This window comes from Pleurodeles waltl, chromosome 7 (genome assembly GCF_031143425.1).
Source record: "Pleurodeles waltl isolate 20211129_DDA chromosome 7, aPleWal1.hap1.20221129, whole genome shotgun sequence".
NCBI classification, from domain to species: domain Eukaryota; kingdom Metazoa; phylum Chordata; class Amphibia; order Caudata; family Salamandridae; genus Pleurodeles; species Pleurodeles waltl.
The window spans coordinates 1,255,783,395-1,255,796,671 of NC_090446.1; the positions used below are offsets into that span (position 1 = coordinate 1,255,783,395).

Consider the following 13,277-nt stretch of genomic DNA (forward strand, 5'->3'; position numbering starts at 1 on the left):
CAGGGGGCCTCCAACTGCAGGCTGAAAGGACAGGCCTGGTGCTGGGACTGATTCTGAGCCCCCACCACCAACCATGGCAGTTCAGCCGCCTGAGACTGCAGTGGAAGGGTTGGAGCCTCCCCCCACCACTGGCATCCCTGACACCAGCACCACCGCCAGCACTGCCACCAGCACCGCAACTAGCAGCAGCAGCCCCAGTGGGCAGCTGTCTGAGGCTGCAGGGGAAGGGCTGGAGCCTGCCCCCACCACTGCCTGCACCACCACCAGCACTGCCACCAGCACCGCCACCAGCACCGCCACCAGCAGGAGCAGCCCCAGTGGACAGCTGTCCAAGGCTGCAGGGGAAGGGCTGGAGCCTGCCCCCACCACTGCCTGCACCGCCACCCCCACCAGCACCGCCACCAGCACTGCCACCAGCAGCAGCAGCCCCAGTGGGCAGCCATCCGAGGCTACAGGGGAAGGGCTGGAGCCTCCCCCCACTACTGCCTGCACCGCCACCAGCACTGCCACCAGCAACACCACCAGCAGCAGCAGCCCTAGTGGACAGCCATCCGAGGCTGCAGGGGAAGGGCTGGAGCCTTTCCCCACCACTGGCATCCCCGACACCAGCCCAGCCACTGCCACTACTGAGCAGCCGTCACCTCTGGCGGGCTGTGTGTAGTCCTGCCTCCATGGGCTGTAGTGTGTCCTGGACCCTGCAAATCCAGTAGGTGTGACACCCAGGTGAGAGACTGTGACCTTGCACTCCCCAAGTGCTGCATCACAGGGCACAAGGCCCCCTTCAGAACCAGCGGAGAAGCCATCCACTCACCCCTTCCTTGCCAGGATGAAGCACACTGGGCAAAAAGCCCCCTCCAGAACCAGTGGAAGAAGTCATCCACTCACCCCCTCCTTGCCAGGATGAAGCACACTGGGCACAAGGAACCCCCCCAGAACCAGTGGAGAAGCCATCCACTCACCCCTTCCTTGCCAGGATGAAGCAGACTGTGCACAAGGCCCCCTCCAGAACAAGTGGGCAAACCACCCACTTGAGAGACTGTGGCCTTGCACTCCCCAGGACCAAGCAGTGGGAAAACCACCCAATTGAGAGACTGTGGCCTTGCACTCCCCAGGACCAAGCAGTGAGCAAACCACCCACTTGAGAGACTGTGGCTTTGCAGTCCCCAGGAATCAGCAGTGGGAAAACCACCCACTTGAGAGCCTGTGGCTTTGCACTCCCCAGGACCAAGCAGTGGGCAAACCACTCACTTGAGAGACTGTGGCTTTGCACTCCCCAGGACCAAGCAGGGGGCAAACCACCCACTTGAGAGACTGTGGCTTTGCACTCCCCAGGACTAAGCAGTGGGCAAACCACCCACTTGAGAGACTGTGGCCTTGCACTCCCCAGGCCATCGCACAGGGCATGTAGCCCCCTCCAGGACCAGTGGTGTTAACCATCTTCTGGCTGAGGTGCCCCCCCTTTGCCGTCCCCCTGAGGTGCCTGTGTATTTTTGACCTGATGCCCCTGCAGCGTTCTCTCTGTGTTGTTGCAGGAGTCAAGTGGGGCCTTGACCTATGTGATGTGGTACTGTGGCCCACGGACATTGAGGACTGGGCAGGGTCCCTCCATTTGTACATATGTACATACTGTTTTGATTTTGTAGCACAAATTTCAACTATTTTATCTTATTACACTCACTTTAATCAATTTGTTTTGTCCTTGCCTTATTCCTGAGCGGTACTGGGTAGATATGTGATGTTATTGCATCTGTTTGTGTGTATCATGTTGTGGGTGTTGCATGTTGCGTGTGTATGTCACTCTCTTTTTCCTCCCCCCTCCCTTATGTGCTAGGCGGCAGTACTCACTGTGGTCGTCTTCGCTGGCGTTGCAGTTCATAATGCATGAAGAGGTATACAAGCATGGGGAAGATGTGCAACTCGGGCTCCATGGTGTTGTGGTTCTTCTTTGAGTCTCCAGAGGTGAGTCCTTGGCCTTCTGTGTACTGTTTCCACCGTGCTTTTGATGTTGTGGGTACCAACCCAGAAAAGGTGGTGTTGTAATAGTGTGGGTGGTACTTTTGTCTTCCACCTGGCTGTTGGCGGTTACCGCTGCAGTGCTTGTTGCTACCGCCATGGTGGTCGGTGTGTTAAAGTAGCTGTCTGTGTGGGCGTTTTCCACTGTGGTCATAATTCCATTTTTTTTACCGCCGGCCTGTTGGCGGTATTACCACTGCTTTATCACCAACCACCAGGGTTGTAATCAGGGCCTAAGTTGTCACCAGGCGGGAGGTATCCAGGTAGCCGATCAGCTTGCGACTGTGATATCCCTGGAAGGCCCTTTCCGTGCACAGAAGGTACCAGTAGGCCCCAGCTCTCCTAGCTCCTCTGTACTGGAGAAGGGGAATGAAGATGGATGGCCCTGCAGACCTTGGCCCTGACAAAGAGAGGCTGCACCGAATTTGGCCTGCACCTCCTGGTCCTTGGGCTAGCAATGGGAGGACAGTGCTATCAGTGCCCTGCTCATGGGAAACTGATTTATGAGCCCCAGGCAGAAGAAGAGACTCTAAGAGTTGGTTGGCCGCTTTCCTGTTGCAACACCAGGGCCACAAAAGCTGAGGCTTGGCAGTTGATAACTCAGATCACCAGATTGTTGCTGCTTGCTGAAAGGCAGCCTGTGAGGCCTAGTCCCTGTGCTCAAAAGTTACATCCAAGTCTGCTGGACCCAGGAGAGTCATTGGAGTTATTGATGGAAGAGGGGAACTGCTGGTTTCATTATGACCAGAGACCAGTAATCCAGTGGCAACTAGATGTTTGCTTGATCCACCAGGACTTTGAGCGACTTCGACCTCTGTGGCCAAAGTTGCCCCACTGTGATTGTGGGCCGAGAAGTAGCCTCAGGAAGACTCCTCTTGACCGCACAGCATCTTCAGCATCCTATATCCATTCCATCCCTCCATAGAAGCCACTCCATAGAAGTCAATAGCAAGTTGCCATTAACAATGCAACTGGACTGGAGACTGCTGTCTTTGCAAGGTAACTGTTGCTTGGGACTTTATTAGTTCCCTGGCCTGCTCCCTGCCAGAGTTGGTCACCCAATGTAACCCAAAGTGACTGCATTCAACGTTGATGTAACTTTTCATGAAAACGTTTCTAAGGGTCAAATTCATTGAATTTGCAAATGCTTTTTCACGGTTGTGTGAAAAGTTGTTATTTACTGCTTCTTCTAGTCTTTATATCACTGGACCCCTCTGGTGGATCTTGTTCATTTTGGTGTCCATAAACTTGTAAAAATACAGTCTATTTTCATAAATTGGTGTCAGATTTCTTGAGAGTTGTGTTCTTTCCTATTTAATTTTTCTGGTGCTGTTTAAATGGTTTACACTTACTCCTTTGATTAGACCTGACTGCTCCAAGCCACAGCTACCAAGGGTTGGGCTAAGGTTTGACAAGCAAGCCTGACTAGACCCATGACAGGCCTCTGAGTGTATTATTCGGTGAGGTCTCACAAACACACCATATAATACACCAGAATTTCTCACCAAAATAAGATTAATATTTAATATGTTTTCATGGACAAATATGAAATATATTGCAGCATTCTGTGGCCCAACATCTCATAAACAGCTGCACTAATCAGTTTTTGTGTACAAAAAACTATTATGAGCAAAAATATGAGGTGAGCACAGCATCAAAATAGCTTTGCACCTCTCCTAAAGAAAGAGTGGTGATTACATCCCTGTTCATTAGCTTCAAACAATATACTGCCACAGCTAAGCACTCTCTGTCCAAGGGATAAAGTTTCAATCACAACTATTACCTCTATTGTTACTGTCTCCTTTGGCGACCAGTGATAGCTACAAAATCAAGATGAGATACTTTTTCTAGGCTCAAATTTCCCATCCCTGCACCCCACAATATTTATCTGGTGAGCTGCAAATCTCTATTACCAGGACTGTTATAATATTTCTCATACAAATCTGAAACAATCTAAATAAACATTCCTGGTGCAGCAGCCTTATCCCAAAGCAGTCTCTTTGACCTGAACACATAACCGAACACATAACCGAACACTTGTTTTCCCCATTTGGAGCTCAAGGAGCCTTTGTGTAGTCTCAAAACCTTTATTCTGTTTTGTAACTTGCATTGTTCTCCATTTTCATAAAATGATTGTAGTAATGTGCACAGGATGTACTTTGCCATAAATACAACCAATGCTTTGTTAAACGCAGTATTCCGAAGCATTTCAATCATCTTTCTTAAATGTGACATAATCCGATGTGTTACCGAGAATTTGGTGGCACCAGTGTTTGATAAAATCAAAACTTAATCTATGTTTTAGCTAGCACAGCTGTACAAGACTTTGCCACACCTACCAAAAGATGACACCCCAAGCTTAAAACGTGACAAGACTCCTAACACGCACAATACAGTCATGTGAGGCACTGCACTAGGGTATTGCTGCTAAATTGTCTTAGAGTTTGAGAAAAAGCTCCATCAACCTGAACAACTGACAATCTTACTAAATGACAGAACAATATATGAGTAATTTAACTTTCATGATCCTTTGAAACAAATTACCTTTTTTGTTTGAATTCAAAATGCAATATGATGAAGTGTTAGAAATATTAGGAAGTGCTTTGCAGTCTTTTGACCTACAGCGTACTGGAACTTACATTATAAATTCTTTAGAAAGTATGTTAATATTTAGATATTTTATGCAATACTATTATTATTATTTTATTTTGTGATAGCATTTATATTGTATGAAATAATGTAAAAGTCTAACATTTTATTGTAAACGTACATACATATGTGCCCTTTCTGGTATATCGATTATTTCTTCATATTTAAATGAGTTTGATTGATTTAAAATGTTCCTTATTATGCCCATTTTAACATGGTTGAATGATGGTGCAGTGAAGATATGCCAATGAACATTACAACCTAATTAACGCGCCTTTAACAAGCAATAATACAAAGTGGACCAACGACTTCTGGATGACGTTTAAGTCTTCATAATCCTTAACAAGCTTTATCTGGATTTAAATGCCCTGCCTCCAGGTCAATACCTTCTGGAGTCGAGAGAAGAGCGTGGCATTTGTGAAACAAGGGCGCACCTTGGTCAGTAGTGACGGTCTTTAAACAATGGGAAACAGCAAGAGTGGGGCACTCTCGAAGGAAATTTTAGAAGAACTCCAGCTGAATACCAAGTATTCTCAGGATGAACTATGCACCTGGTATCAGACTTTTTTGAAGGAGTGCCCTACTGGACGGATCACAAAGCAACAATTTGAGAGTATCTATGCAAAGTTCTTTCCAGAAGCCGATCCAAAGGCATATGCACAGCACGTCTTTCGAAGCTTTGATGCCAACAACGATGGCACTTTGGACTTTAAAGAATATATCATCGCACTTCATATGACGTCCTCCGGAAAAACTAACCAGAAGCTGGAGTGGGCCTTTTCACTCTATGACGTAGATGGCAATGGGCATATCAGCAAAGTAGAAGTCTTGGAAATAGTCACGGTATGTACTGTAACGCTATCTGTCAATTATGTAAGTCTATCTGAGATGTTCAGAATGGAGGTTTGTCACCAGTAACATTCAAATGTTCAACAACTATATATTCATCATATGCACAATAAACAGCAATTTAGATTAGGGTTATTGCAGGCTACACCTATTGACAGAGACAGTTTAAAGAATGCAAGGAGACAATTTGAAGAATGCAGAAATAAGGGGTAACATTTTGTGTACTATTTCCAAATTGTACACATTTAATAGTGAAACTAAATAGCTTTCTGTGTTCTACTGCACGATGACGCCTGTTTACAAAGTGTACATTTATTTATTCACAACAGATAGTTATTTTTCAGCTAGAATTATCTGATGTATGCATAACAAACACCATGTGAATAAAATGGTCACTTGGTTTGGAGTTATCATCCTTGAGACGGGAAGAGATGCAAGGGAAGAGCTTCCTGTTTTCGCCTATGTTGTAAATGAAGTATGAGTTACATAAAGCCTCACTGTCCCACGGGCTGAGCACAGTTTTCAAACTTTCTGATTTCTCAACATTATCATAAAGCGCCCTTTTCACTGCTAAGCGCTCTTGTAACATGACAGCATAGAAAAGAGAGTAGGGCCGATTTGCAAAACCATTTCAACCATAAATGTATGAACGTTTTACAGCTGATCATGGCTATATTCGTTTCTTAATGGTAACCACAAACATTTACCAAACAGGTATTTATGCTTTTACTACCGCATAAATATTGTATGGCAATAAGGAGTGTGTTCATAGCAGTGCTTAATTTGTGCTTGTTGTTTCCGATGTGGTTCATCGGCACTTATTTTTGAGGGCCAGCACTTATTTTTCTGTCTCAAGTATTTACAGTGAGCAAAACGCATATGGAAAGAGGGAGGAAGAGAAAAAAAACGTCACAATGGGAGAAAGCAGAAAGCTGCAAGAATGAGCTGAAGGGGCATTAAGTGCCTGTAAATGAACTAAAAAGAGGCCCTAGATGGCTTCACGATTACGCTGGCTCAGTTTTCCGTGTTGGCACATTTAATTGTAGCAGCCCCGTGTTTAAGATGAGGGCTTTGAGCGCCGGCACCTTTTTGTTTACAAATTAAGCACTGATTCACAGAATAGCAAGCCCCACTTAGGTGGCAGGAAATGGTATATTGAGTCATTGTTTGCCTTGGGAGCATGTCGAAGCCCACACACTAATTTCTGAACCTTTCCATCACGAAAATGGTCCGATATTTGTCCAGCAGGGCCTAAAATAAATCACCTTTTAGAGTATGAAGTGTAATGCGACACCCTAACTTCGTAGTTATGCAAACTAATGCATTTCTCCACAAAGTAAAATAGCTCTGCAAGGAAGAAAAATATAAAAAAACAAAAATACACATGTCCACTGTTGTCTGTCTTTCCCCAGTGAGTACAACTCCACATTTGAGAAATAATAACGCAGGGAGATGCAGCTAACCAGGGGTATTGCTGGGGATGTCTATAAACTCCCAAAACGTGTACGTCTGCACCTATTCATAGCTGTATGGGCTTACATTCATGAGTGTTCTTTCTGAATCGGGTCCGGAGTTTGAAAGATGCATACTATGTCAACATTATATATCACAAGAAACGTGTAATGCCATATCTACACAGCTGGGAGAGACTCACAGGCCACGTGCTCTGTCGAGGAAAAGAAAAACGGATGTATTTATATTTCAATGTCTGTAGCTTTCAACACTGTTTTGAGAGGATGTTTCAAATTTCAATGCAATGTAGCTCTTGTAAGTAAAGCATTACGATGTCTCATGGACAAACATACATATGTGTATATGTGTGTGTGTGTGTGTGTGTGTGTGTGTACGTACATATATGTGCATGCATCTGGGTCTGTCTATAATCTGTGTGTATGAGGGAGGGTGAGAGCATCTGCATTTATGTTTTCCTCCTCGTGTGTTTGGTATTTGTGAATACATACAAATGCATGTTTTGCTGCTTTGGATTGAATATGTGTTGTAATAAAGATACTTGCTACTGCAAAGTAAAATTAGTTTTGAATGTAATAGATTTTATGTGACATGTTTGTTTAAATATTCAATATCTGTGTTTATATGTATACATATATAATTTGAATATCATATATAAATACATATAGTTATATAATATATTTGTATATATACATGTGCAATTATATATTCATAGTGTATATGCAGATGTGAATATGCTTTTTTATTATTATTGGTGAGTGACAAGAGGGGCCATGACTCAAAAGCGGTGCAATACTTAGCATATTATATTATACACATCTGCATATATGGGCTTGGCCATGACGTTTTTCAGATGCATTTAACTGAAACCATGATGCAATGGGTTACATTCATTCCGTGGAGTAAAATCACTTTTAGCAATGTTATTTTGTGGGTAAAATCGTAGTACTAAGCAAAGTGATAAGCAGGAAACTGTGTTTTTCTCCTGTCACTCCCGCTATAATGTGGTATTAATAGAAATGATTGTGGAATTTGTGCATTCAATAGCACAGTTGCTCAAAATACCAAAGGCCATATTTACGATATTTATACCATGGCAGTGAAAATAAATGTGGCTCAATAACATTAATTTTAGATCAACTGCACTAATAAACCCACATGTATTGGTACTGTGCAAAGGTCAAATATCATGTATTACCACAGAAGAGGGAACTTGACATTTGAAAAACACTGTTTACTGCCTCACACATTGCACAATGCAATTTCTTTACACATTGTTTTTTCAATGTATTTTTAATAATGAATAAAGTTAAGTTGCATGCTAATACATATACAGCTTGGTAGGTGGTAGTGGTGCACTTGATGATCATATTATGAAAGATTATAGAAGTCCGATCATTCCAGCAAGCAAATATTTCAAGTGAAAGAACGAGCTGTTTCTAAGGGAGGACATTGTGATGTCATTATCGCTGACTCAGTCAATCAGTCAGTGCTTGTAAAGTGCAGCTACTCACCTGTTATGGTCTCCAGGCGCTGGAGGGAAGGCGTGTTTCATAAACCAGTGAGGTGGTTTAAAAAGCCATGTATTCAGTTCCTTTGTGAAGCTGAGGAGGGAGGTGGTTTGGCTGATGTGGATGGGTAGGGCGTTCCAGGCGGTGGCTGCAAGTTAGGAGAAGGAGAGTCCTCCTGTTCTGGTTTTCCTGATGCCAACTAGCAAGTATGGTGCTTGTTTCGTAGACTTTCTCTAGCCTTGATCTGAAATGAGATGGCCTCTACTCATTGCAAGATATATATATTTACAAGGCTTTTTCATTCCATGAAAGCCATGACTCCCTGAAAAGGTTTTCTGCAGTGCACTATTCAGAGACGAATGTGTAGTTGGCTTTGAAAATCGGTTCCTACAATAATGTGGGTCTTGTTTTGCTGATTAACTATACCTATTTGTAGCCTCCAATGTTATTTGATTTGCAATGCATTGCCCTTGTCTGTCTTGTTATCAAATGACTGTGATGTTTTTGTTTTTTACACGGTAGCACCCATTTTCGTAGGAAGTATGTTGATGGAACTCAGACTCATGGTTCAGAACATTCTAGAAGAGATGTCATATGAAGATTCTGGTTCTCGTGTAACTATACTGTGCCTGCAGAATCTATTTAACATGGAAAATGAAAGAGATGCATTTTGTATTTCTAGCAGCAATCACTTTACCATACTATTTAAACTTAACACCAAAATATTGCAAAAGGTTTGAGCATTGATCAATTACATGTTCGAGAAATTAATATTTCAGCTTAAAACTCCAATTAGAAATATTTTAACATCATAAGGGTATTTGTTCTGGTGTTGAAATGATTTGGTCTACTTGTAAATATTTTACTTGCAAGTGAAAATGTATAAACTTGCATTTTGTCAATAACTTTATTTTTCTAACCTTTTTTTAATTAGGCTATTTTCAAAATGATTAGCTTCGAGGATCAGAAGCAACTTCCGGAAGATGAAAACACACCTGAAAAAAGGACTGAAAAGATATGGGTGTATTTTGAGAAAAAGGACAACGGTAGGAAAATAATTAATTATATATTCCCGTTGGAATGATACACCTTTTGTATGGTGAATAGATGTAGCATAACCTGATTAAATCAACTATTAAAACACATGTTTCGACAGGTTTGTGCTAAAAATTCCTAATCATATTAGTATTATTGGTAGCTGTTTACACACATGTATACGTGCGTGCACACATACATGCGTGCATTCTGCTTAACTAGAGTCCACTAATGCAACAGTTCTGCAGAAATGGAATGAGTGGAATTTTGTGTCAACGTGAAATCAGCTTGGGGGGCTGTTGTGGTTTGCTTTCAACAACTGTTGTGTTTCCACTTTAGATAAAATATCTGAAGGTGAATTTATTCAAGGTATCATGAAGAACAAAGAGATCCTGCGTCTTATTCAGTACGAACCACAGAAAGTGAAGGAGCGACTAAAAGAGAAGAAACACTAACGCTCCAGTGGCTTTGAGTTCTAAGACTGTTCTCCGCATCTCTGTTTACATCATATGGGCTTTAGCAATGTTTGTACTGTCTCGATCCGATTCACAAAGATTTCCTCTGCAGAAAATGTGCCCGTGAAATCTAACATTTACACCATATGTCTTATGCCCCTTTCACCAATATTCACGTTAGAGCAAATCTCGAGGCCCTAGAGAACCTTCGAGATGTCTCTGTGCAAACTAATTGACACCATTTTGCACACAAGGACCTGCATGATTCTTGTGCACCTTTCTATTTGTGCCAGTACAGAAAATAAGACGGGCGTAAATCTCCTAAAGTGAGCCCGAGGAAATCTTTGGAGACGGGCTCTCTTGTGATTTCAACTGAACTGATTTGCTAAGGGTATTGTTCTTAATTTCCTTTTTGAAAGGTGTATTCAAATGTCTTCTTATGTCCTATGTGCAGTAATTAGGCTACTAGCATTAATCCGAAGATTACACGTAATGCCGATTTAAACCCTGAAGGTCATTAACTTTAATCGTGTTTGTTTTCTGTTTGTCTGTTCTGTGAAATAAACGTGTCAAAATAAATGTATTAAAATAAATGTTAAATGTATTTGACGTTGTGACATACGTTTCATTGCATTTTATTTCTGGATATGGAAATCATGGTCCGTCAGCGTGATTAAACGCCTCCAGTATGTCAGCTCCGTATTGTGCCGAGTAGTGATGCTGCCGCAACTTATGTGCATACTCTAGAGCACCAAAGTCAAGCATGAGAACATGCGTTGAGTAATTGTATTACACCCCTGACTACTCTTCGCAAGAGCGTTTAAGGGAAATAAGGGAAAGAAGGTGAGTAATACACGGGTCAGCAAAATGAACGTGTTTATACCACCTCCTTACATGCATTTGATGTCTTGCTTGCTTCTTGAGGTTGAAAGACATGCATGTTGTGCTACCTGAAGGCATAGATGTTAGATCTTCTTGAGATGGCAATCACTTATTTTACTGCCATTTGGATTTTGTATGCTGACAAAGTTGTTCCACTGATGTCCAAGACGATTGGGTCCAGGCCAGATTTTTAGGCTAACCACTTGAGATAAATGCATCTGCACAAAATGTAAATGAGCTCATTTACATAGTTAGTGTTATCCTAAAAATGTAGCGTGAATATCACCCCCCTGAACTTACATTGCAAGTCCTCCTTTGGTTTGACATCTTTTTGGGGTCTTGTTGGTGACACATTTACTTTTTTTGTTTTTTCTCGATTCATGCTAACACTTGTGAATCCGTGCTCAAAGATTTACACCTACTTGTAACTGCAGATTTACAATTTTCTGAACTTTCCCAAAATTCACAGGAATCCCGACAAAGTTGCACTGGGGGTAGGTTTCCATGTGGATCCTAGGACGGTCATGATGCATTCCTATCAAGAGCCCATTCCCGTTATCTAGAGTTCTCCGTAGCAGAGAAATATGCATATAGGGAATAGGATCCACTGTGCACACTTGCAGGTAAATATTAAAGGATCCGTAGGGAAAACATACTGCAAGGATATATATGTCTACACAGAGAAATTCCTTCCCCTACACCCCAGCAACACAGGGGATGATCCATTCCTATTCCCAACATGTAAAGAGATTTATGCGAGTCCAAGGCTGGAGCAAAAATCTGACCTGTTCCAGAGTGGCAAGCGGAATAAGGGGAGTTTGTGAATGGCCATGAACAACATACTTTTTGTGGGTATTCCCAAACTTTCAAGGCTCATCATAGCTGAATACCATTGAACAACCATTTATGTGTTAAATGCAGAGAGGACAATGTGATCTGGCCCACCCTTTTTAGACGCTGGTTGAGAATTGCTGTTAAACAACTACAGTCATTGTTATGTTCTGAGGCTCCACAAGTCTCTGTACTGAAGGTTGGCACCTAAATCCAGAGGCCATTTGCTTTTTGCACCCACCCTTAGCAATGTTTGCTTTCTCGACCAATCTGCACCATGTTTGGAGACAGAAATATACTGGAGGATATCTAGGAGGCTGCCAAATTTGATGCAGTTTGACAAAAACAGTTGAAAAGGTACACTGCGGGCCCAAAAAGTATTTTTCACTTGCCAATAATGGGATTTCCATTTAAAAATGTTTCTTTGTTTTCAACTCTGAATGGATGGTCACCAAACCTTTATGGGTGGTGACCTTTTGGTTATTAGGTGTCTGTTGGAAATAGCCTCTCTGCAGGGTCACCCCCAAACTTTTTCCCTTTCTCCTTTTCTTTTTCTGACCTCATTTGTGTTTGGCTTTGGGACTCTTTAACACTGTTTTTGCTGGTTTTAGGACTCTGCGCACTTTGCCACTGGTAACCAGTGCTAAAGTGCACATGCTCTCTCCCTTAAAACATGGTAACATTGGCTCTTACCCAATTGGCACATTTAATTTACTTGTAAGTTCCTAGTAAAATGCACTACATGTGGTTTTGAAGTGCACAAGGTCCCCTTTCAGTACAACCCTGTCTGCCAGGGTCCCAGTAGAGGGTTTGTCAGTCCATTGTGTGAGGGTGATAGAGAGAACCGTAGTAACAATTTACCTGTGTTCGGACGCTCTTTAGGCCGATGAATCTTTTGACTAAGTGGGAACTCTCTGTACTCTTAATCGATCAATCGCATCAAATCAATAATCAATAACGTACATAAGCAATACCTTGATCAACATAACACTTAATGATTAATCCAGAATACATTTCGGCGAACCCTGACCTTTCAGCCAGGAATAACCACACCAGTTTATTGCAAAGTTAGTGAATTTATTTCCCTATATTAACAAAGCTAGCAGATAGCTTGAGATATAGATGTGTCTCAACACCAAATGATAAACATAAATGAACATTAATAGCTGTCCATATCGTCGAAACAAGTGCAATCTATGTAGCATTTGAATCACAAGGCATTCGATAATGGCAATGCAAATCACTAATACGATAATCTGTAATGGGCTAATTGCGTACATTTAGTCAGCATAACAAGGTCTCAAATTGCATCGTGCAACATGTGGAATCCTCATCTAACCTCAAATTAGAATCGGCATGTGGGACTTCATGCGAAAACAATTTAGCAACATAAATTTAGAAAACTCCTATCTAGGGCTCTTATCAAAATCAGCAGTTGGTTACCTAAAAGGAACACAATGCAATTTTACAATTTCCTTCATATTTACCAATTACGATCAGCATACAAGGAAGTCTTCGTCTCACAGGTACCGTTTCTCGATCAGCATGGGACGGGACAAAGGGGCAGGGGTGAACGGGGCAA

The 13,277-nt window shown here is 42.4% G+C and overlaps 1 protein-coding gene across 1 annotated transcript; it reads left to right on the forward strand.

The window, feature by feature from the left end:
- Nucleotides 1-5,050: 5,050 nt before the first annotated feature.
- RCVRN (recoverin) lies at nucleotides 5,051-10,599 on the forward strand. Its single transcript, XM_069200417.1, has 3 exons — nucleotides 5,051-5,505; nucleotides 9,427-9,538; nucleotides 9,867-10,599. Exons 1-3 carry the CDS (start codon nucleotides 5,125-5,127, stop codon nucleotides 9,980-9,982), a joined length of 609 nt encoding a protein of 202 aa, XP_069056518.1. The 5' UTR covers nucleotides 5,051-5,124; the 3' UTR covers nucleotides 9,983-10,599.
- Nucleotides 10,600-13,277: the final 2,678 nt, after the last annotated feature.

Excerpts from the sequence above, each read along its gene's own strand:
- RCVRN (XM_069200417.1), top strand. The coding sequence starts at position 5,125 with ATGGGAAACAGCAAGAGTGGGGCACTCTCGAAGGAAATTTTAGAAGAA. Across the intron at positions 5,506-9,426 it reads AAGTCTTGGAAATAGTCACG|GCTATTTTCAAAATGATTAG; the intron begins GTATGTACTGTA and ends TTTTTTAATTAG. Across the intron at positions 9,539-9,866 it reads TTTTGAGAAAAAGGACAACG|ATAAAATATCTGAAGGTGAA; the intron begins GTAGGAAAATAA and ends TTTCCACTTTAG.